The sequence below is a fragment of the Hippoglossus stenolepis genome, chromosome 5 (genome assembly GCF_022539355.2).
Source record: "Hippoglossus stenolepis isolate QCI-W04-F060 chromosome 5, HSTE1.2, whole genome shotgun sequence".
NCBI classification, from domain to species: Eukaryota; Metazoa; Chordata; class Actinopteri; order Pleuronectiformes; family Pleuronectidae; genus Hippoglossus; species Hippoglossus stenolepis.
In genome coordinates this window covers 21,256,508-21,281,238 of record NC_061487.1, presented here as the reverse complement: position 1 = coordinate 21,281,238, position 24,731 = coordinate 21,256,508, and the positions used below count along the sequence as shown (strand labels likewise).

General features: G+C 40.9%; 1 protein-coding gene across 2 annotated transcripts; it reads right to left on the bottom strand.

The window, feature by feature from the left end:
• Positions 1 to 760: 760 nt before the first annotated feature.
• On the bottom strand, positions 761 to 22,583 carry cpt1ab (carnitine palmitoyltransferase 1Ab (liver)). Of its 2 annotated transcripts, none has more exons than XM_035156134.2 (19): positions 22,443 to 22,583; positions 18,082 to 18,246; positions 16,855 to 16,997; positions 14,873 to 15,044; positions 13,967 to 14,068; positions 12,979 to 13,116; positions 12,730 to 12,807; positions 11,096 to 11,203; positions 10,410 to 10,497; positions 6,597 to 6,792; positions 5,909 to 6,097; positions 5,671 to 5,776; positions 4,979 to 5,095; positions 4,563 to 4,727; positions 3,689 to 3,820; positions 3,419 to 3,571; positions 3,042 to 3,155; positions 2,763 to 2,855; positions 761 to 2,651 (listed from the first exon to the last, which is right to left on the bottom strand). In XM_035156134.2, the coding sequence occupies exons 2-19, from the start codon at positions 18,220 to 18,222 to the stop codon at positions 2,568 to 2,570; spliced, it is 2,319 nt and encodes a 772-aa protein (XP_035012025.1). In that variant the 5' UTR covers positions 18,223 to 18,246; positions 22,443 to 22,583; the 3' UTR covers positions 761 to 2,567. The 2 variants fall into 2 exon arrangements, with proteins under 2 accessions (XP_035012025.1, XP_035012026.1); XM_035156135.2 differs by lacking the exon at positions 10,410 to 10,497 and adding an exon at positions 9,265 to 9,349.
• Positions 22,584 to 24,731: the final 2,148 nt, after the last annotated feature.

The following is a 24,731-nucleotide window of genomic DNA, read 5'->3' as shown; positions in this document are numbered from 1 at the left end:
TTTATAGAGATAATTTTAACTAATTCACTTACTTTTATTGCATCTATGTTGTACGTTTTATGATATATTTTATTATGTATAAAAAATGGATAATGTATATATCAAATTTTTTTTACTTGTTTTCTTCTAATTATTTTATCTTTTTTGGGGGAAATTATAGCTTTTACTACCCATTTAACAGTGTTTTTGTGTTTTCTGCTCATCGGTCATTTGTGAAATCCACTAACTTGTATAAACGGTGCAATATTAATGAAGTTTGACTGAACTTTAGTGCTAATGTCTACAGGCTAAACTGAGATAGTGAACATGATGAACATTATTCCTGCCACACATCAGCATGTTAGCAGTGTTGTTAGCATGCTGACATTTGGTCCAAAACACTGTTATGTCCAAATACGGGCACATCTTCACAGGCTGTTGACTATTTCATTATGGATTAATCCAATTATGAATTTTCTTTAAATTTTATTAGTTAATTATACTTAAAGGTTTTCTAAAAATTACACGTTTGCATTTGAGAGGCAGACCCGGGGAAATATGGAGATGAATCAATCATTAAAACTTCTCTAATTACAAGTCTTCTGCAATTTGGCCACAATTTATTAATTCACTGATGTTTTCATATTTGAGATTCATCCATAATTTCTATACTCTTGGTTTCTATTCTTCATCATGTTTGGTGCTTGTTGTAAACACAGAGTTTTTCCTCCCCAGGTTCAGAAGTTGTTTAAATAGATCAGTAAGTGAGAGAAGACGCAGCTGTCTGACATTCACTTTATTGTTGAAACTTGTTTTGGTGTATCAGCTGCATGTCCTTATTTTTTTTTTTTAAACACATCTTTAAAATAAAATGCAAACATATACAGCTTCATCTTCAAAAACCATGCAGCGAAAAACATGACACTTACCGAGATAAAAAGTCATACAACTACAAGTCAGTGATAACTCAAGTGTCATGTCAAAAACAAAAAGAAAACAAAAAAAAATCAACAAAAACGAGAAGAATTTTTTTTATCCGTTTCACTTCTTCAATCAGCAAAGCTTTAACTAAGTGCTCGACATTCAGCCACATTCAGCTGGTGAATCCACGTCTCCAAACATGTGAAGTTAAAACATGGAGAATAAAATAAATAATGTGATGAATCTGACAACACACACAGAACATAACAAAATGTCTTCCTACACGACAGCCTCTCCTCTTCATGAGCATGGAGCGAGAGAGACAGTGATTTCCTATGGAGAGACGCGTCCACCCCACTAAGCAGTTCTGCACTTCACCTACGCCCAGGCGACAGCAGCTGAAACACCACTAGACTGCAACTTTATTTATCCTCTATTGATCCGACAGAAGGCTACTAGGTAGGTAAGAATTTGTTAGTTTGAACTAAACGGCCTGTCACTAAGCGCACAACAGTGTTTTAAGTACAGTTATTCCACTTTTTTGATTTAAATCACTGGAAGCTTGGGAGAAAAAAAGTCACCTTCGGCTACTTGGACATCACATTCAAACTCAGTCACGCACCCGCACACACACACACACACACACACTTTAACAGCAAAACCTAATGTTACTCTACCCACCGCGTCGTGAAGGTCAGACGGTGTCGTACTGCGTCGAAAAACCTCTCGACCCCGATCTTCCAAGGCTGCAGCCAGCACCGTACAATACTAGGCCGAGTTAGTAAAACCTGAGTATGAAAACAACAACAAAACAAAACAAAAAAAACCCACGCACACAAACACAATCTGCCTTTGTCGCTACATCGTTAAACCGTACAGCAGCTAAAAAAAGGAACAAACGCACCGGCTGTGCACTGGAGTCGGTGGGGTGGGGGTGGGGTTGGGGGTGGGGGTGGGGGTGTGTGATGGAGAGCCGTTGGTTGGACACCGTGAGCAGCTCTGCGTCGTCTGTATCAGATCGATGTGGAATATTTATAATTCTTGGAAAATATACATGTGAAGTTTAACCGCTCGGGGCCTCGTGAAAGTGACAGACACCACACAACATGCAAATCTGTTCAACTTTACACCAGGTTTGCTGTTTGGCCAATTACATTCGACTCGGGTGCTTCGAAACTTAAAAAACACAAATTAAGAATTGATTGGACTTTTTTTTTAACGAAAACAATTAAAAATATTGCATCTTTCACGTTTTAAACTGTAATTCAAATATGGGATGATGCAAATGAACTATCCTTTACCGTCTCTAATTTCATCTCAGACTAGATCGACGAATATTCTCCTCCCTTTCAGCCCTTTTTTACACGAGTCATATTAATCAAATACTAGGTATGAGTGTGTACAGTTCTGTAAATTACAACTTTGATCTGTGCACGACCCGTACCCCTACACCACCAGAGTCTCACCCCTCCTGTACATACATTACACATCAAAGCGTCACAACTATTGACAGTAATGTTTCCAAAATAAACTTCTCAGTCATTCTTGCTTGTGTAACATCACTTTTAGCTTTAAAATAACCCAAAAAATCCAACATTTGATTCTGTACAAGTATGAGGAAGAATATGTTTTGCTAAAAAAAACAGCGTTCCTATGTGGAGGGAGGATCACTTGGTTTTCTTGTCCAGCTGAAAGAGATCCAGGATCTCCAGCATGGCCCGTTTGATGTTGCCGCCAAAACGGTGCGAGTCCTAAAAATCCAGAGGAAAGAAGATTTACAAAAGGTTTGTATGTGAGATGAAATAATAAGAACAATGGACAAGGAAATGATCTAAACTTTAGTTGGAAACTGGTGAACTTACGGTTTCATGGCTTGAGCGTTTGCTGGAGATGTGGAAGTTGATGAGGTTCTCACCAACAATGATGTAGGAGACACCGTAACCGTCGTCAGCCACCTGGTGGACACGAGAGGAAAGAGAGGTGAGAATGCGTTATTTCAAGATAGAAACAGGTGGATGGATACATGATCCCTTAGCAGAGACAAAACGAGGGATGCGACTTGCATGACTTTGTGTTTTTCAGCTGCAGGAAAACTGCAGAACTGTGTTTAAAAGTTCCTGTCAAAGCAGATGATAACTCACCGGACCGAATCCACCGCCGGACGACACATATTCTGGGTATCTGACCAGGTCGAACAGGTCGACCTGCTGCAGAGGAGTCTGACTGGTGGACAGCCTCCACGGCTCAGACAGGACCTGAACATGAGAGTGGCATATTTTAATTCACAAGTAATCTCGGCTTTAAAGGTGGGTTTGTGAAATCTTTAAAAAACACCCTATTTCCAACATATTCCCTTAATAATCAGCAAAATAAAGACTAGCCTTAATTTAGTCCAAATAAAATCTGAGAAATTCATTTGTATTTAAAAACGCCTCCTTAGCCTTGACCTGGGTCGACACATGCACTTGAACAAAAGGCACCAAGACCCACTCAGGTAGTGCACAACAACAGTTCGTACCCCTTTGAGGAAAGCAGAGTCTTCTCCCAAGTATTTCGACACCACATAGAGACAGAAAATGTGGCGGTCGATGCCCTGTCCCGTCATCGCCAGGCGGTACAGGTTTTGGTGCTTCTCCGCTGCCAGCTTGAGCAACTTAAGGCGCTCTTCTCTCTACACAGACAGGGAAAAGAATTAGAAAGATGGTAAACAACTGAAGAGCAGGTCGCAGTTGTTCTAATCTACGACTAAAGGCAGCACAGTAACCAGATGTGTGATGTGTCGACTTACTGTCTCGTCTTTAATCATGGCTTGAGCAAAGGCACAGGTTTCCAACGTACAGGAGCGCACGGTTTCTGTTCGGCCCTCACGGAACAACCGCGTCATGGAGGCTTCGTACGTCAGGCAGAACTTCCCTTTGTCCTGCAGAAGTTAAGGGTCGGGATTAAAAAGAGACACCACGGGAAATGACTTTACAAATCCTAAAGAACTTAACAAATTAGTTTGGAATTGTGGATAATTAGAAAAACAGTCAAGAGACCTTTAGGAGTTTCACATTTACATTTGACTGACCAAGGGGAGCACGATGACACAGATTTCCAAACTTAAACTTCCATTAGCATCTGAAATTGTTCAATTACTACCCTTATATATATGAGCTTGTGCTGTGTTTCATTTAATTTTAAATAAATTAGTAAAACTAAACAGAAAGTCACAGCATCAAACTACAGCAGAACAATGTTTTGATTCAATCGTTCACTTTTAAGATTTGAGCATCTTCTGTGTTATGTTGTTCAGCCACGATGTTATCGCCCTCTGCTGGAATTTAAAAGCAGTGTTTCTGCATTAAGCTTCTTCAGTGTTTTATCTTTGAATGTTAAAAACCCTGGATTATAGAACTGCTTACACATTGACAACTGTATTATTCTGTGGGACAGTATTCCTGCATTTGTAAATCAGAAACAAACCGATAGAGGAGATAAATTGTTTCTCTCAACCTTTTTATAAGTACAGAGTATAAAAAGGTAAACCACTTCAACATTTGGTTTATCTAATACACCCCAAATAAAAGTAAATATCACTAAATATCAAATGAGTAAATACAGAAGAGCTAAGATTTTGACATTTTAACATTTTTAGAAACCAGTGGGATGAGTGTATTCACCCTGTAGTGGGCGAGCTGCAGGGCGATCTGGATGAAGGCGTCGGGACTGGTGCGGCACTTCTTGATCAGACCCTTCCCAAAGTCAGCGAAGGGGATAATGTGACAGTCCACGTCATCCGCCAGTTTCTGGGCTAACGTCAGGGAGCTCTGGATGGTTTCCTGGCACTGGAGGAAGAGACAGTCGTCTGTTAGATGTACTGATAACACAGAAAGCTAAGGACTGTGTAACTGCTCAAATTGACAAATTAAATTATGCATTAGCAGACACGCGTCTATAAATCTTTGACATCAAATTAAATAATGAAAAACTAACACTGGTGCACATAGGCCAAGCTACCAGCAGGGGGAAGCCTAGGCCTGTGAATATCTGAGGTGCAGACTTGCAGTATGACATAATGCTGCTTTAACAGTCTTACTTCATCATTGATGTCCCACTGCAGCCTCTGAGGACCAGGCAGGGTCGGGTGGGGCTCCCCTTTGCAGTGACCAGAGTCAGCGTATCCCAGCTTCAGAGGGTCCATGGAGAGAACATGCTGCAAAACAGTCACACAATTATTAACATCTATTTTCTGTCTTAAAGGCTTTAAGTTAAAAAAAAAGGATGTGGTTTGTTTTTGGTGGTTTTCTCTGCCGCCACCGATGGTCTCCTGCTGAGTTTCAGTTACATATAAGAGGATTATCTTTTCCAGGCTGCAGATTTTCATCACTGTTGCCGTTCCTCAAAAGTTATTTGACGGCACTCTCACTTTCATCAGGCATAAAGTCACAGAACAGTGTTGGATGTGGTCGGCAGGCCGAGCAAGTAAAGTTTATAAAAATATCTGCTTTACGTAACTGACGGCTACAGTTTACTTCATTAGTCTTTTCACAACCAGAGGGATTAGTTCTAATTCAATCTCAAGGATTTATTTTTCCACTGTGTAATTGCTTCCCACAGCTTTCATTATACATCTAAAGATTTCATACAGCAGCCGGGCTCAGGGTCCCTTCCCTTCCCCTCACTTTTCATTTAGATCTCCATCTTAGAAATCATCATCCCCTGATCGAACTTTGCGTCTCACTACTCGGCTGAAACTCATTGAAGCTGGTTTGAAATACATCGACGTACCTCCCACAGATGACCAATGATGGGAGCATCAGCCCAGGAGTGCTCTGCGTTCAGCCCCATGGTGCCATTCTTGAAAACTATCAGGTTGAAGGATTTGTCAAACCACCTGAATGAAAAACAGTTAACACACATTTCCATTTATTTATCAATGAACTTATGTACACACACAGTTCCCAACATGAGCAAGCCCTATGGCGACTGTGGACACAACGAAATTCCTCTAGTTCATCTGTCCCACCTGTCGTAGCAGTTTCCATGCAGCAGGGATTTGGCGTATCTGTCCAGAGACTTGACGGGATTGCTTGCGTCGTAGCGCTGCTCCGTTTCGTCGAGGGTTACAAAGAAGGCGGCCTTTTCAATGGCGTCCAGAGACTGCTTGTTCTTACCACGGCTGAAGAAGGCCTCGCGGGCTGTCGCCCAAGGGGTCCTGCAAAATGTTAAAGAAGAGAAGATGAGGTATTGTGTTTGTAAAAACTTATGTAAAGTCTAGACACAACTGTATGAAAATCAAGGAGTCAGTGGAGGGAACACTGAAATGGGAAATATGCATCACTTTTATTTTACTGTTGAGTCAGGCAGATGTGAGGCCTCAGTCTGTTAATTATCTTTACTAATTTCTATGTGTGCTGCTGAGAACATATCCTGGAGCAATATGGTTTGTAAGTGTCAAATATTGATAACTGCCAAAAAATGGCGGTTTTGCATTAGTCAGTCCTGCTCGCTATTGTAATTTAGAACAGTTCACACTCAGCACACTATCGCTGCATGACTGTTTGGCAGGATGCAAATTATTAACCCACTGAAGTAACTGTGAAATATCACTGCAATAGATGCCCATCTATGCAAAGTATATCTCTACTTGCTGTCATGTCACGATAATGTTGTAAATGCTGTGGCCTCAGCTCAGCCCCTGTCCCACCACCCACCTCTCCCCTGCAGTAAGGGCAGCGAGTCGCTCCTCTCCCGCCTGGGGCTCCGAACTGTCCGCCAAGATCCTCTCCATCTGCTGCTCGATCTCCCGTGGCAACAGCAGCCGCCCGTCGTAAAACATCCACACCTTGTAGAAACGGCCCTTGTGGTACACAGCGATGTGTTTGCTCTCGTTCGTGTGCTGGAGGATGTCTGGGAGAGACGGGACAAAGGTCAGGAAGGGGAAATAAAAATGGGGAAGTCAAAGACAGTAAGACAACAGGAGTGTTGGGTGTAGTCTGGTAGAAGGGATTTCTGTGTTTGTACATGTTCCTGTATTTTGGTGCAGCAGATAATTTGAGATTCTAATGTAATGTGGCCTAAATTTTGTGGCTGCCAAGATTATTATGGGTAAAGTGAGACATAAGGTGACAGATCAAATATGAATGTCATGATTATACCTGTTCTGGGTTCAACTAGTGAAATATCGTGATCCAAAATATCAGATGTGTTGTGAGCACTTATTTTTTGGGGCGGGGCTTCTTTTCTTGTTACAATCATTTGAGTGGCAGGAATCACAACTCAATTCAGAATTGACACTACATGATGGGAAAGGACTATTTGGTTAAAAAAATAAATAAAAAAAGCTTGAAATGGGAGGTGCAGGAGGTGAAATGAGAAGGAAAAGTAAATTGGGAGAAGAGGTGGTTTCGGTACACAATGAATCGAGGCAATGTTTGTTTGAACAGCTCTATGCACAACCAAGCAAAACCAAATCAGAAAAGAAATGTTTGCATCTCGGGTTTAGACGTGTGACATTTGTTTTGTTGATGCTCATAATGTTCAAACAAGTATTACCTTGTTAGCGGCAGGGCGGACAAAGGGACACTTGCACTAGTAACAAACCCCAGGAAACACAACCTCGTATACAGGTCATACTTAGCCCACTGTTCTTCCTCACCTCCAGACAATGTGAATATGAAACAAAAAACTGCCATACTGTTTCACTGGTGCTCCACTTATGCATAACCAACTTCCATCTCTCAAAACCTGCAAATACAAACTAATACAACCTGGTGGGTAACTTCAAACTCATGTCAGAACATTCGAATGGTATTCAATTCTGAATCGCACTACTTTTCTTATGCACTTCAATCAATTTAGAAATGAGACATAGTTCACCTCTGTTCTCAGCCTGTGCTACTAAGCCGGATTTGTGGTGAGTGAGGTAATTTCAGGTTCCACTCTGGGTTTTCAGCCCTGGTTCAACCAGGGTAAATCACCATGGTAACTGACGCTGCTCTAGGGCAGGTGCAGTTTGAGATAACAGATCAAAACCTGATCATATATGTGTCTCTCCACATTATACATTTTAACCATGGTTTACATGTTTGTTTTATCTGGTCACTGAGTTGTTTGTGTGAAACAAAGTGAATGTTCACTCTTAATTTCCTAATTTTCATTTTAAATAATTCACAAACTCACTAAAATATGCAATAATTAAGATCAGTGTGTATGAAGGAATAGCAGCATTAGAATGTACCAGAGGCACCAAATTCAGGTTTTTACAGGCCTGTCCCCGGGCCCCCCGAGTGGACTACCACGGACTTGCTACTATATCCTTGTGGAAAGCGAAGTAAATTAACATTTTATTTGGACTGACCTCATCAGACATACACTACTTCTCCTCTCTGCTTGGCAGCAGAAACAGTCGGAAATATTCTTTTTTTAAATCACACAATAGGTCTTGAACATCAGACAAAAAAAAAAAAAACTCACTGAGAGATGTACTAAAATTCCTTTACCCTTAGACTTATTTTAAAAATTAAAAATATTAGAAAGTGTTTCATCTTTTATAATTATAGTTTCATTTTATATTGTTTACATTTCACCTTGTTCAATATGACTTTTGAAAGTCACTATAACCAAATTTCCCAGCAGGCATCAGCATTTCTCCTCATGTCACGTGAAGTTCTTTGTTTATGGTTCTGACGACGTTGCTGGTGATTCAAATCTCCGCCTTTTCCACGTAAATGCACTCGTAACCAGATAAGAGGGTTACAAGTGATAACCAGCCCCGGAGTGCTTTATCTTGGACGGCCTAATGTTGAGCTCAGTGAAGCCAGATAAGGAAGATATCCTGGGGGTGTTGAACTTGCTTCATAGTACGGTGCCTCAGGTGTCTGAGTTATGTACACATGGTGTCATGGGGCTTTAATGTCAAACAGGTCCTCGTCTCGGTTATAGAAAATAAGTTTTATCACAAATTTGAAATCCTTTCCATATTCTATTAGTTTTTCTTAGCCTGAACGTATTCATCACAAGTTCTGGTTTAAGTCTTTAAATTAAATTTCTCAGTCGACAGCTTCCAATGAGCATCACCCAGAAGTAAAGGTGATTATTGTATTTCAATATGTAACTCACACAAATATTAAACTGAATAAATAAAAGCCATAGCCGAGTACTCTTTGACATTCCCAGTTCTTACCTAAATGCTATCGCTATATCAAACTCAAACACTGGAATCCAGTTACATGCAAAGTAGTCTCAAACATGTGCATAGACCAGAACACATGCATTATTAGTTGCATCATGTCCAATTATCAAACAAACGTCAAACAATATGTCCGAAGGAGAGGTACAGTAGGAGTAAGTGGAAGAGGCAGCGTTCGCTAAAGACTCTACCTGTGTCTACACCTGGCACACGACTGGTGTTGAACATACGCTCGTATTGGGCTGAGCACATGGGAATAGTGTGTAGGAGCATGAGCTGAAAAGCAAAAGGGGAGAGTCAAACACAAAGATGACAAACTAATTCACTAAAAAAAATCCCAGGAGAGCAGCGGAAGACACACATGCACGCATGTGCAGGGACAGGAGTGTGGATGAAGTGGAGAGGAAGCGATGAGGATTGGTCTGAGAAGCAGTCTGAGGGAGAAGGAGAGACCGCAGAAGGCTACTGGGAGAGGAGGAAATGAGCAGGGTCCAGAAACCAGTGGTCAACCAGCTCAATGCCAACAGCAAAACCCAGATGTCACAGTAGAATTTGAATGATATTTAGTCCTGATTAGGGTTGGGTAACGAAATCCGGTGCCAATCAACCTACCAGACCGAATCACAAAGCAGATTTCTGTGCCTGAACTTTGTACTGAAATACTTGTGCTGCTTACAGGCAACATAAACATCACTGCACGTGCCTAGTTACCATTACACTGAACTGTAGTGGCAACACACTCTCTACAAGGCCCTGACAGCACTGTTAGCCTACAGTCAAGCTAGTTGTCACCTCAAACTCGAGTTGACACAACAAAAACTTTCAGGACCATTTGCGTGACCCCACGCCGAGCACATAAGCCGGCAGCATGAGAGTCCCTAGTCCCCGGCGGATGGGAGACAAGTAATGAGCAGTTTAGAGCTGGATAATTTATTATAGTTGGGTTAGGTGTTGCCAAGAGTATTGCACTTATTTATTCAGTAAACTTTAAACTGTTAACACGTTAACTTTCATTTCTACTTCCAAGTAGCCTTAGAAATAATCTTATTATCTACCATCGTTTTGTGGAAAAAGTATCTCATCTGGCACCTGAACCGTTTTTTAAAGTATTGATTTAGCACCGTTACCAATGATACCCAACCCTACTCCTGATGAAACCAATCTGAATATTTCTATTGATGACAGAGAATAAGATCACAGGACTGTGTCTGGGCTGTGCTGTAGAGAATGAGTCTTGGAGTCAAGGTTTCCAATGGATGTTGCCATGGCAGTGTCTAGGGTCACAAGGAAGAGGGGTGGGGTCAGAGGGCACGACGAAGATGTGCCCTCCTCTTACCTGTCTCCAAACCAGGGACGCGGGTGGTGTTAAACATCCGCTCCCACTGAGCCGAACACAGAGGAACCTTGTTCGCCAGCAAGTATATCTAACGCAGTGTCCGACACAGCGAAAGGGACAAAACAGTAGACAACCGGATGTAAGTGTGCAACAGAGCAAGCTCATGCATTGGTGTTTGTATATATGCATACAATCAAGAGATAAGTGAGTGTGTTTATGCAACATGTTGTAGAGTGTGTGCAAAGGTAAAACTAAAATAATTTGCACTCAAGCATCATGCAGACTGATAAAGGAGAAGGACTGACAGGGGTGCAGGAGAAACGATGAACCGACTGGGTGTCAGTAAATAAAACCAGTATTCATCAGGCAATTATTCATCAAGCTTCACTCAGAAAACAATGGTGAACTTTCAGCTGTGGACAATATGGACAGTCTACATCATCACAGGGGAAATTCTAGGTAACTTCAAGTACACGAGAAAAGGTTGGGACAGATAAGCAGCCTTCATTGTAAACTTGAAAGACAAACAGGACGACGACAACTATCAATCATTAAAATCAAAATGAGTTAAACATTTACATTGATACGGTCAAACATGCACTATATCATAGCTTGAACAATGTTTATAGATTAACCAGGGATCAATAAAAATCCTTAAAGACGAGAGAGATAAGCTCAGTACTCACAGGTTTGATCTGCGCTCGGTCCAGTTTCCTCCTGTAGACCATGATAGCGTGGATTGCGTTACCTGCCCGGGCGGCCTGGATGGAGGTGGGGAACACGTACAGGAAGTCCTGGAGGAAAGGAGATCGATCAAATTAAATCAATAATCAAATCAAACTAAATGTTGCATCTGTCCTAAAGAGGGTGTGAGACCTGATCAATAAGACGTGTAAACGCCCGACACAAAGGGGTTTTGTTTTCGCCGCTGCCTATTGGTTTGTTGTGTGTCAGCAGGATTACACAAAAACTACAGCATGGAGTTCTTTAACATTGTCATAGGATGTTTTTTTTTATATTTCACCAATTTCCCAGGGGATAACATTTTATAGATTTTAATTAAAAAGAAAAAACAGGTACATTAAGGGGACTTGTATCTATAAGTCTTTGTAATTTAGTGCAGCTTGATTGAATTTAAGCGGAATGCAGGGCATTGGCGGGGGTATGCCCTCTACTGGAATGCCATTCTAGTTATTTTAGTTCAAACGTTGTATACATGTTTACAGGAGTTATCCTGAGCTGCTATTCCAAACATGCCAAGTGTTGTTCCACTGACCCCAACAGCAGGTCTACCTCCTTTCACAGCTCTGCTTTTATGACATAGCTCTGCAAGCAAGAGCAGAGACGCTAGGATTTTGTAAAAGCTGCAAAACAAGATATCCTGACAGTGCTGGTAAACTGCAGTCTCCATTTATTTGCTTTATAAGCAGGGATCCACGCCAGCCCTGCTGCAGTAACAGTCCAGTCTAGTGTCTCATAAATTCTGGGCTCGACATACAGAGGGAGCTGTTTCTCTTACTTATCCTTGGTCCATAATTACAAATCTGACACAGATTTGAAACAATCAAAGTGGCCACTAGGTAAAGACACATTGTAGAGTGATTATAGTTTTGTCCACCAAGATCCTGAAAATCCCAGACTACACAACCACTGTTCTAAAAATGTGTAATGTCCCCTGAGTTTATCACAAATGTGCGTATGAGGTTTTTGCCACAGATTTAACAACTGCAACCCTGTTATGCAGAAAAGAACAATAATGATCCAGGAAAACAAATAATAGCCGAGGGCTGTTTAAATAGATTATCTCACAGATTACTGAATGAATGAAAAGCAGCATATTCAGCCAAATTGAAGATTCCTTTTGGCAATTTCAGGTAAAGGAACAACCAGACTTCTAAGATGTAGTTCTTAAGTAATTGAATTAACCTCGATATTAAAACCATTTTGTCACACATGCAACTATTCTTCATTGTTTATTGTTAGAATTTGCAGCTCAGTCTTTGATGTGTTTGCCGAGGCCGCCATGTGACCTATATTTGTGTTTGAAATCCTAATGTTGCTACACATCACCAACAGTAGGGTGTGTAAAACAGTTAATAATTAAATTTGCTCTCGTATATAACCATCGATACACAGTTGTGTTTGTTGAGAGAGCTGTAAAAGGGTCATAGACACACAACAGTTCAGGGATCCAAAGATTTTGGAATTTACTCTGATTCTCTGTCACACTGTGTTTCGTGTTTTTCTGCTGACACCAATCACAACCTACATGAAGAAGCTGATAACTGTATCTTCAAACAAAAGACGAGAGACATCTTACCATGGCATAATAGTTGCTGTTGACCATGATGGGTCCACGGCCTCTGAGGTAAATATACTCTTCCCACCAGTCACTCACCTACACATAGAGAGAGGGAAAGGAAACAGAGGGTGTCAGTATTAGAGTTTGGAGCCGAGTCAACACCCAGGACTGTGTCCAAAACTGAGACACAAGAGCTGAGAAAGGAAGAAAGGAAGAAAGGGAGAGAAAGCGAGAGGAAGTTGGGGGGGGGGGGTCTTTTTGACTCACATAGTTGGAGGTCCACCACGACTTGAGTTTGACGTACCACTGCAGCCTGGGTCCCAGGTTCTCCTCAAAGTCTTTAGCCAGGTCCTTCATGCGGTTATACTGCTCATCATCCATCAGCGGGCGCACTGACTCCAGGTACTGTGAACACGGAGGGAGATAAAGTCACACAGACTGACGCCAGGGGTTCCTTTATTGTAGCCATAACGCGTTTTTCCACTGAGTTTGTCATTTAATTTGTTTATGCACGCGTCTTCTGGGCGACAAAAGTCAAGGTCTGCAGCAAAGGAAGTATTTCTCTCTGGCAGACAACCCTGTGTTAGCGTTCCTGGAATGTTTTCCTTAAAGCATCTACAACACTAAGTACTAAACCAATCAGGTGTGTTTAGCACTGCGAGCCACACCCAAAAGGTTTCATAAAGCACTACCCGCCTGACCCGGAACTTTTTGGGGGGTAAAAAGATTTACCCTGCGATAGAAACAGAAGGAGTTCCTGGAAAGGATCCTTGTTCTCAAATTGGTATCACAGTGCAGACGCCATCGTTACAGTGGGTACACTGGTGTTAAAGCTGATTGGGAAACCTCTGAATGAGGGGTGTGACATTTCCTGCAAAGATATGGCCACTTTAATCAAAAAGACAGAACCGTTAGTTACCAGCCTCGACTTAGTTTGTGGAACGGACTGCTGCTAAATATCAGAGAAGCTAGTTCAGTTAACGTCTTTAAAAGAAAACCTTAAACATTTCTCTTTACTTCAGCCTTTAACTAGATCTTGCACTTGCCTGCACTACTGCACTTTTAGAATTTTTAAATACAAATGTACAAATAAAGTTTATTATTATTATTATACCTACTTTGTATTAAGAAAATCAGTGAATGATATGGCTTCTTCATTTTTCTTCAAATGCAAACTCTTGTTCCAGTCTGACAAACCAGGCTTTTGCACGAGGAACTTGTTCAACCAGGAAATGACGTGACAGGTGGAAATTACCCTTCTGCAGGTGTCCTTGACGGAGGGGACAGGTAGCCTTGGCAGCGAGTTCTGGAAACTATAAAGCATGGGCTTCCTGCCAGAGAACACCTTCACTAATATCTGGACAAGAAGAACAGATAAAGGGGAGAGAGAGAGAGGGGGAGAGAGAGATAGAGGTCAAAGGGGGTCAAAAGTATGTTTTTCACTTACCAGCAGATTGTGGGGCAAAGTGCAAATGAATAACCAGAAGGTTAAACAAAAAGTAGCAAACAGTTCCTAAATATTGTTTTAAAAAAGGAAATCAATGTCCTGCGGAAATGAATTGTGGGCTTCACATTTAAATCAATAAACAAGTAAAACTAGTGCAAAAGATTATATTAACGTATTATAATTAAAACACAGTACAGCAATGTATGGTATATTTGGAATATTCACTCACTGAGTTGCTGCAGGTTTCAACAAGTTAATTTTAAGACTTTTTTAAAGCAAAATTAAGTCAATTTAAGTCCCACATCAAGTACAACAGATCGGAAGGAATATCAGAGTCCGAGAAATAGTGAGACTTCCCTATGATTATAACAGAAGATAAGGTGGATAACGCTTGAAGGGCATGTTATCTCTAAGACTCATTTTAAAGCCTAACAAAGGTAGTGTTAAATAAATGTTAACATAAACAAATTACGTATTTAAGACCTAGTACATCATATTTAAATGTAGTTTTTAAGGCTTAAAATAGGGATCATTACAGACTTTTTAAGACCTTGCACAAACACTTTACTTAAATATTTACACTCAGTCCCTTGAGTCTTAAAACTGTGAAGCCACAATCTTCCATATGTGGGGGCAAAAATAACATATATATATATAATATTTCCTCATCTGCTCTGAAGGGACTTGAACAGAGGAAGACATTCATTGGCCTACCATCCACAGACGGGTAGAAAAGGACACAGAGCCGTGGCGCGCGTGCATCCAGCCGTGCCACGACAACAGGCTTTTCAGGACATTCCTCATTATCATGATTATGGAGACCCACAGGCCCGTGCCCACCAGGATTCCTCCAACTATCCTCTGGTTGTCTGTAGAGATGTATCGACTGTGGGAGAAGAAGGGGAAACACAGAGGGTGAGACTGGGACAAAGACGCAGGGGGGAGACACAATGGAGGAGCAGCAAATCAACCATGTCTTAAATAACTGCACGTTGGGAAAAGAAGTGTATGGGAAATTATTCTTTCACCCTTAAGAATCATACTATTTAAAGTGTGACTATTACTACAAAACAAACACAAAAACAGTGACCAGTGTTGAAAACCTGGTATATTTGGGTAATAACATTTCATTTTCAAGCATCTAAGTCTAAAACAGTGTTCGCCACAACAACACAATACAAACACTGGACAATATAAATGTCGTTTCCCTCAGTCCAAAGTCAGCGATAACAAATTAAACCAGAACTAATAAAGAATGACATCATTGAACTTGACAGGGTGCCGCTTTTTACGATACAGACACATTGTCACATGTGAAAACTTTCCCCAAACTGCCATGTTTGCTAATGTCAGCTAAATCTGAAGATTAGCTCTAAGCAAGACTCACCACGTTGCTTTTCCCAGACAGGAAATGACGTCAGAGCAAGCGTAAATCTATTATTCAACTTTTAAGTATCGCCCTCTAGAGGTGACGATATTAACAATGTGACATGAGCATTAGTGTAGAAACTTTTTTGACACGAACTGTTGAAATGTTTAATCATAAACGTAAAACCTACCTCTTCAGTTTTGCATTTGACTAAGATGGTCTTTTAGAACTTTTTTTTCTTTCTAATAGTTTAATCTCGTTTATCATTATTAACGACTTTCACTTATTCTTACTATATCTCTTTTATCTCAACTTCTGTTTAACTGTATTTTATTATTTTTATTCTTCAGATTTTTTCCTTTTAGTTTCTATATCACTAGCCATATTATTATATTCATTTGAATTTCTCCATTTATTCAGTTATTTATTTTTATCTCAAGTGCATTAGTCTCAAATTGTAATTAATTGTTTTAATTGTCTCTTTTCTTTGCTCTTGTTTTTCTTCTTATGTCTGTCTTATTATCGTATTGTCATATGTGAAGCACTTTGAACTGCACTCACCTGCATGAAAGTTGCTTTACAAATAATGTCTGATTGATTGATTGACAACACTGTCATAAAACAAACCGTCCTTGAACCCCTGGCATTGTAAAAATGAGAGATGCACTAAAGCCTTACTGACGGGACGTGTTTGCACAAAATCGGTAAACAAGCTCAACTTTGTCAGCAAACATGTGCTGGAGAGAACAAAATGCAAATTAGGAATAAGACAACAATGACCACGATGGTGCAAACCTCCACCAATAGTCCCATTCAATTCAATTTGCACCAATTTACACACACTCATAGATATCAGTCCCTTAAATAATCCAGTTATTTAATCAGGATCCAGGACAGACAGGGGCGGGAAAAAAAACCCTTGGCCGAGGTAAAGATCAATTTAACCACTCCTCAGTCTGTGACTACACCTGGGGCTGCTGCTCGTGGAAAGATGGGCCCACATCTTTCCTCGTAAATACCTGAGACATGTGCTGAACTGCATAGATGCCGTAAAAATGTATTTCACTGCCACAGCTATGCAATTTTCAAGTTGGGAGATTTACGAGCTGATCACCCTTTCCAGTTAATCTACTGTAGAACCCAGACAACAAACCCCTCCTCCTTATTTGTTTAGGGGCTTACTCTCTACAAATAGGCACGATCAATCTGTTCAGACACGAAAACAGCTCTTCTGGATGGTTTTATAAGTCGTTTGCTGCAGTTAAAAACCAAAATCAAACACTGTCATGCACGGACAAGGTGTCAACATACCAGTGAGTAACCTTACCTGATAGGTATGTGTTGGCCCAGCTTGGCTATCAACCCCAGAGAGGGATCCAGCTGTCGGTATTTATTGTAGGACATGTAGGACACAACCACGATCATGAAGCCACCTGGGCTGCCCGGGTACACACCAGTCATTACCCCATTCTGAGGAGGGTAAAGAACCCATTAGAATGTGGTTCATACAGTAGCTGATAACATAACATTTCATACCACAGAGTTCACCTGCTTTTACATTCATCACCAACGTCTAAACAAGAAGATGAATGAGTGACAAAGCTAGCAGGTCCCTGGATTTGACTCAGTGTGACTATGTGTCAACAGGGAACTAGGCTAAAGGCCAGGACACCGAGAGCAGGCAGGAGGGATTCCGTCACTGCTTGCCTGAGAGCATTTGACCTTCTGGAGTCACCGTGTTTATGTAACATAACAAACAAGAAGACACAAGCGTTTTCACACCTGAAAGTCTGGACCAAAGGTTCAAGTGTCGGATTCGGTCAGTTTTGGTTTCACATTGTAATTTTGGGAGTCTTTCCTTTTGAATGGAGAAAATGAATAAACTAGTTAACTTCATACATTGTTGTTGCCACTGTAATATCATCATGGTGTTGTATTACTACCAGCACAGTGAATGTCCTTGACGTTCAAACGCTATATCAGCAGAGGTGAAGACTACAAGAAAACCTGTGAGACACTTCTTTTTCTTCTTCTGTTATTTATTGCTGTCTCACTTCCTGCAATTAGTCCCAAAGTCCATATTTTTAACAAAAAATGTTTAGCCTAAATGTCCTCTGATATCTTCCTCTGGTTCATGATTTGCATGCACACACCTCACACATGGTTTTTTTTTTACGTTTGAAGAAGTGGTTTCCATTTACTTCAATTAAATTGGATTTGGCTACAACCCTGTTTACCCCGGAAACTCCAGAAGTGTTTTGTGGACTCAAACACTTCACTCACTCCTCCACCCGCATATTGGTGAGTAGATAATGAGTACATTTTAATTAATTTAAAATCACTTTAAATAGTGCTATTGGTATAGCACTATGTTTAAAATATATGATGCTGTTTGCTAACTTTAATATTAAGTGCGACCAAAAATGCCAGAAGCTGTTATCTTACAGTAGCCAACCAACAGTAAGAGGATCTAGGTGAAAGGTTACAAAACTTTCCCTGGTAGTGCACAGAAACCTCTGGACATTGTTCTCGCATGAGTCAGACCACCTCGCACCTTGAAGCGGATGAACCTCTTCTTCCAGGAGTGGAGGCCTGAGAGGTAGATCTGCCGCAGAGCCTCGTGGCACAGCTGCAGGTCGATGCCATCGGGGGTGACAGTGAACTGGAAGGCCACCGCCTGGTGAGCTTCTGCCATGGTGACGACTACTGCACAGGGTCACTGAAAGAAAGACGGGTACAGGATAATAAAGTTAGTGAAGTGGAAGATTCAACCGCGTTTGTTTCAAAAACACTGATCAATCGACCCACATTTAAATTTTTGTTCCGATTATCTTTGATCAAGTGAATTCCTCACATAGTTTGATAACATCGGTACTGCCCTGTACAATGATCAGGTCACAACAAAACATTTACAACCACTTCATCCTGATTAACTATCAGAAGAAACTTTTCCACTGAATACAAGTTCCTGTTCACAGTTCCTTGTAATGAATAGACCTCCTCCCTCAACAGCGCTGCGGGTTTCCTTATTTCCAGGTCTTAATTGGTTTAATGTCTCGTAGTGTAATGGCCTCTGGGCCGGAAAGGATTCTTGTCGGTGCAGAGTTGACACAGAGTTCGACAGGTGAGTACATGCTTCCTCATAAGCACAGTAAACAGTTTGTAGTTAAAGGGGCTACAGGAACATAATGAAGAGAAGTAATCCATCCATCATTAAATACAGAATTCCCTCCACCAAGAAGGTTCTGTTTCTACCTCTATCTGTATGTTTGTTGGTTTGTTTGTTGTGAGCAAGATTACACAAACATAACTGAACAGAATCCACAAAAACCTGGTGGAAGGATGTCGTACGGGTCGGGGAAGAACCCATCAGAGTGCATCCGGATCAGGTTGTTGTACTTAACTTAAACTTGGACTTGAGCTGAGACCTTAACACTGAGGTCTTGTAACTGCAGCACAGTCATTTGACCATGTCTCAACGAACTGTGCGCTGCGTGAGTCCATCATGTGAGGCAGCACTAAAGCTTAGGGGTATTTCTAAAATCGTATCACCAGATGCAAAAGAGTAGCACAAAAAGTAATTTAAAACATCACACTGATGGTATTTTGCTGCATTAAAAATGCTTAGTGATAGTGATTAACGACCAACATATTAGTGTCTAGCTCTCAATAGTCTGGGAGAACATTGTGAACAAAAGGGATCTCTCTGGTTCTGCAGCTGTGGTAACATTTATTCTTTATCATAACTGATGCTAAGTGAACAAGAACTGTTTATTTTTTAACGATTAGATTTCTACTTTAGTCCAACACAGTCCAACGTCTCAATCAGGCACCATGACACCATTCAGAAACCAAACATTACAGATTATGGGTAGTGAACAGGAAGGTCTTTGTAAAGTACAACTTAAGTTGTCAATAACTTTGTACGAATGAAGGTTGATACAGCAGGAAGAACGTAACTGACATTTCAAGCAGTAAGGATAAGATGAGAAAATCAATCATCCATTTTGTCCACCTTATCTCAGTCACTGTGTGAAAGTCAGTCTTTCTATCTCATGAATCCTATTGATTCCACGGAAATTATCTACTGTGTGTGTTTCAGTCTGTAAATGTTCCCTCAATAGATGGTTTCGATTTAGCAGTGGCAGAAGTACAAATATGATTCTTCTAACAGAATTCACTTTCTACTATTGTTGATTAGTTATCTTATTTGATTCTCTCTCCTATATTGTAAATGAAAGTGCTTGATAGGTTGTAGTTTCACGGGGAAGAGAAGTAAGAAGTTTCAGTATACGCCCTGGTATTATTTCATTAGGTTTCATAATGACACCTCAATAATTTCAAGAATCATTCGCGCAACTGTAAATATCTGCCAAAAAAAACCATGCTTCTCTAAATTCTATTAGAGTCTGAAAGCTTCATGTGTCGTGTGTTCTTCTACGTAACATAAAGCAGCGACGGTGCCTTTATTCATCCACTGATTCAATTTAAAATTCATACAACTTGGTTTAAATTCTACATCTTTTGCAAAACATCTACACAGATTTAACTGCGTCATGATGTCCAGAGTGACTAAGGTTAAGAAGAGATGAGACGGCTATAGTCCTGGTTTAATTATTGATCCTTTGTGACCCACAATCGATGCTTGTACTGGGTTGTTCTCATTCCACTCGAGCAATTGTATTGTTTGAAGAATGAGATAAGATGCTATTTCAAATTAAATGAACGTATAATCGTTCTAAATTTGATTTGGGGCATGGACATCAGAGTAGAAGATAGTGTGGAAACAGAGGAAAGCCCAGTAGGAACTGACTTTAAGGAAGAAGAGACTGTGTCTATTCTTGATACTGACACTATCCTCACCTTCAGGAACGAAAGAGTTAAGATGAATCGTCTCACTAGAGAGTGATCAATGCGGATGAAGCTTTTATTTGGGTAAGCGTGTCCTGTGGGTCTTTATCTTACCCAGCAACTAAGACAACACATCTCTTCTCCGCCTTATAATAAGTAACTAGGCAATAAATAAGGCCCCTAATATCATCAGTATTTCTTGTGGGGTCAGAACTGCAATGGTCTTCTAAAGTAAAAAATAAATCTGTTCACTACACATGTGCCACTTTAGATGACATGTGAATGAGCTTGTGAAAATAATATTAATAATATTACCAGGTTTAGCACAAACCACCAGCTGGATGATGTAACTCTTGGTGGTCATGTAAGTGTTGCATTCAATTGCTGTCGGAAATATAACCACCATGTGGGCATACAAATAAATCAATCACCTAAAACCCATGAGGAAGTCCTACATTGACAGTTGGTTGAATTGGGGGGGGGGATGACGTCCTCCTGGTTACGTTAAGGTTAAGCCTGTCATGATATGGCACTTTCCCTGCTGCAGCAACGTTTCTCCTGCAAAGCTCCACTTAATCCCTGAGGGACAATTATTTAATTTTTTCTGTTGCTGTCTGCAAAGTCTACTTTTCCCTTTGAATCAATGAGAGCACTCGGGAAGCAGGACACGTCTTTTCTGCGCTTTCAGTCGTCAGGAAGAAGCAGCAGAGGCAGCAGCAGCAGCAGCAGCATCCACAGCTCGGTGCTTCAGTCCCTTCCCCCAGCATCACATGATCCGGCCCTGTGCTGCAGAAACTAGGGGAAAGGTCGCAGCGCTCCGCCGCTTGGATACCGGTAAAACTAGAAACGTAATCCTCGTATGGCTGCGCGTACGTCCCATTGTGGCGCTAATGAGGCGATACAAAAACACTGCGTTGGGTTTTGGACAATGTAGAATAAGCGTGGTTGCGGTTTTTTGTATTTATTCCTCAAACCACACGCAATATGCTGTGTAACCTTAATAAACCAAACCTCCCTCACTCTCTCTCTCTCTCTCACACACACACACACACACACGATTGTGTATCTGCACTATGACTCAGACTTAAAACACCTCAGCATACAAATCATTAAACTTCCATCCACACGTCATTATAATAGAAATCAACATCAAACATCCATTATGATAAATACACTCACACGTGTAGGTTAACTGTGTGAGCTGTTACAGCAAGTATCCACGTGGTCGGTGTGAAACGAGGTGTGAACTGTGCAAGTCCCGGTGTCAATAAAGCTATATTTTATTGATTTAATCAGAAAGAACACTACATGTAAACAATTGTGCAAATATGTTTTTGCTAATGTTACAATTAAGCTCTAACAGGAAGGAAACAATGACTACCAGCTACTACTGACCTTCACTGACAGGTGACACCTGCACACACACACACACACCTTTTTCTACATTTTCATTTTACTACTATCACATATCATGAATCACTGTCAGATACACACAGCATATTGTAATACTTATTAAAACTAGAGCTGCTTCTGTATTGTGATAGATCTGCCAGCGGGGTGTCAATGAATGACCTTTACTTGGACTTTTACCTACATTCATGTTATGTGGAGATTGACAGCTGTACCTGGATCCTTCGACATGGCACCAGGTGAACTGTTTGAATATGTGTACAGACCAAAGCCTAGTTTATTTGTAGTGTGTCTATGAGTGCAAAAGGATGGGATTTAAGTCTAGACCTCCATAAATCAATATTTGCACATACATTAGCTTCCTGACCACATCGGCGCGATAAGAAAACCTCCTCCGCGTCATGTAAACACGGCACAGCTTTTACGCACAGCGAGCGCAACGCACCGACATTGACGGAAACTGCGCAGACACAGCTTTCCCCCCGGGATTTCTTGAACTTGCCGACGTCTTCCCCCCACCACTCCCCTCGCCCCTACTGTCCCTGCAGCCATATTTGCCCGACTACTTCCAAAACTGCAGAGAGACACATGGATTCCGGGAGGCCCCCCCCCCGAGACCCGCGGAGAAAGAGGATAACGTCTTATTTTACTCACCGGCTCTTTAGATATTATCAGCCTGAGAGCGCAGAGGCGTTGTGTTCGGACGAGGACGTGGCACGGCCCGAGTGTCGGCGAACACTGCTGTACACTGTGCATGAATGAGAGCACCGACTTGTATACACCGACACACTGCCTGCCCCCTTTCCTCTGCGTCACTATTCTCTCCTACAACAAAACGGGTGGTGGTGGGAAAGAGCGCCCCCACGTGGAGTTTCTCGCGCTACGGTAGAGGTTGCGGGAGGACACCGCGTGAACCCGGTGGGGAGGACAAGACGCAGGAAAATGGCTTCACAGACACCATGAGCATTTGTCTGTACCCAGTCTGTACACAGTGTGCCATGGTGGTGGAGCTGTGCAGGGGATGTAAACAAGATTATAGACCTCTGCATAATCAAATACAATATAAAAATTGGATTTGCAGCCAATCAGTTGTGCAAAAAGATGATGTTTAGTTCCTCCTGAGAGATAAACATGTGGGCTGTGGACGCAATATAATGCAATGCAATATACGATGGGCTTAAATCCACCATGAACACCTTTGTATCACAGTATTAACTATAAGTACTGCACATATCTCCGCCATTAAAAAATAAATGCAATGTTGAAGTAACTAAAAAAAAAATCCTTGTTTGGCTCCTTTATCCGGATCCACGTCAAAATGTAACTGGTTCTTTCTTTACTCATGTCCCTTCCTTCAACCAACTTTTGTGGAAATACATTCAGTTGTTTTTGTGTAATACTGCTGAGAAACAAACCACAACAATTGAAAAGGGGCCAAAACATTTGCAGACATCCTGACACGCCTCAGTATTTATCTATCTTCAGACATTTCTCACAGCAGTAATGGTGATGATTCAGACGCATCATACCAGGGAGAGCACGAGTGTAATTACCAACAATAATATAAGCTGCATTCCACTTAGGTGACCCACTTTTAAGGCTTTGTTATGGTTCCTGCTGACTCAGTCGTGCAAGGACACAGAATGGAATGTAGTCATTGTTAATGTTACAAGTTAAAACGAGGGCTTTCTGCAATTTATTAATAGAGTGCATTGAGAAAAATAAACACTGACTCAAGAGCTTTACAGAGAGATTCAATTATGGGATTGTTTGATTGATAAGTGCAATCAAACACAAACAAAAACACAGACGTAAATAAGAAGATAAATAAGATAAATACATTAACAAAAGCACTGGATATCTGGATAAAACCATAACACATGCAGAATTGCAAAAAGCACAAACAAATAAGAGCCAAAGCTTGGTCAGACAAAACGGATTCTGTCACTACTCATGACATATTTCTTGTGTCACACCCTAAAACAACTGCGTGACTTGAATTCAGTTGCACTTTGGGTGGAAACTTTACTGGAAGATATCCACTGTCATTTTGGGTGTATCCCGGTTAAAGGATTCCACTCAGTTGTATTTATTTTGTTGAGACACAACAGCACAGTCAGGTTTTGTCAAGAGACCACACCTTGTGCTGTAACAATGAATGCACTGCTACACACAGTAGTAAAGTAAGTACGTAAGTGAGGTAGTCAAGAGTGCAACAAATCATATGACACAATATACAATACGTTAGGATCAATTTTCAACTATCAATTGGTAGAAAAATCTGCTTTTCTATCCTGGACTAAAAAAGTTTTCTCTATCTCTATTTCAGAGGCTTGACCTTGACATGATTATCACCTCGTAAATCAGGCAACACTGGTTATCACATTATGTAGTTTCATGGCATAACTCACGTGTCATTACATAATTACTTCAGATCATTTCTTTTGTCAGTCCGGATAAGCAAGTTCCCGACCCGGTGTCAGGAACTCCAAACGGGTTCATTTGGGTTCATTCCCTCCATTGGGGCCAGAATGGGGCTAGAGAAGCAGCTAAATGGGTTTGAAAATGCAGCCACTGTTTTGGGCCTCAATAAATTTCCACATTATGATAATAATAAACTTTATTTATATAACCGTCCCTCTGTCTTAGAGACAAACCACCTCAGTATGCATTGATTCAAATGGCTTTTAACTTCTAGATTGTGTTTGTTTTATTGCTTTATTTAATCATTATTATCATTTTAATGCTTTTGCTTTTAACTGGACGTTTATTTGTTTTATTGCTTTATTTTACCCACTGGCCTAACCACTGGCCTTGCATTAACTTGTTTAAATATGAAACCGCACCGTATGCATTTTATGTTTCTGTGTCTGTGAGGCACTTTGTTTATTACTTTAAGTTTATTATTATATTATATTATAAATTATGGAGCACAAGGACTCA

Bases quoted from the DNA above. Each gene is read 5' to 3' on its own strand.
- cpt1ab (XM_035156134.2), bottom strand. From the start codon at position 18,222: ATGGCAGAAGCTCACCAGGCGGTGGCCTTCCAGTTCACTGTCACCCCC. The intron at 13,117-13,966 runs GTAATTTCCACC...CCGTGTTCACAG, and splicing joins TCAAGGACACCTGCAGAAGG to TACCTGGAGTCAGTGCGCCC. The intron at 6,098-6,596 runs GTGGGTGGTGGG...AACATTTTGCAG, and splicing joins GCCCTTACTGCAGGGGAGAG to GACCCCTTGGGCGACAGCCC.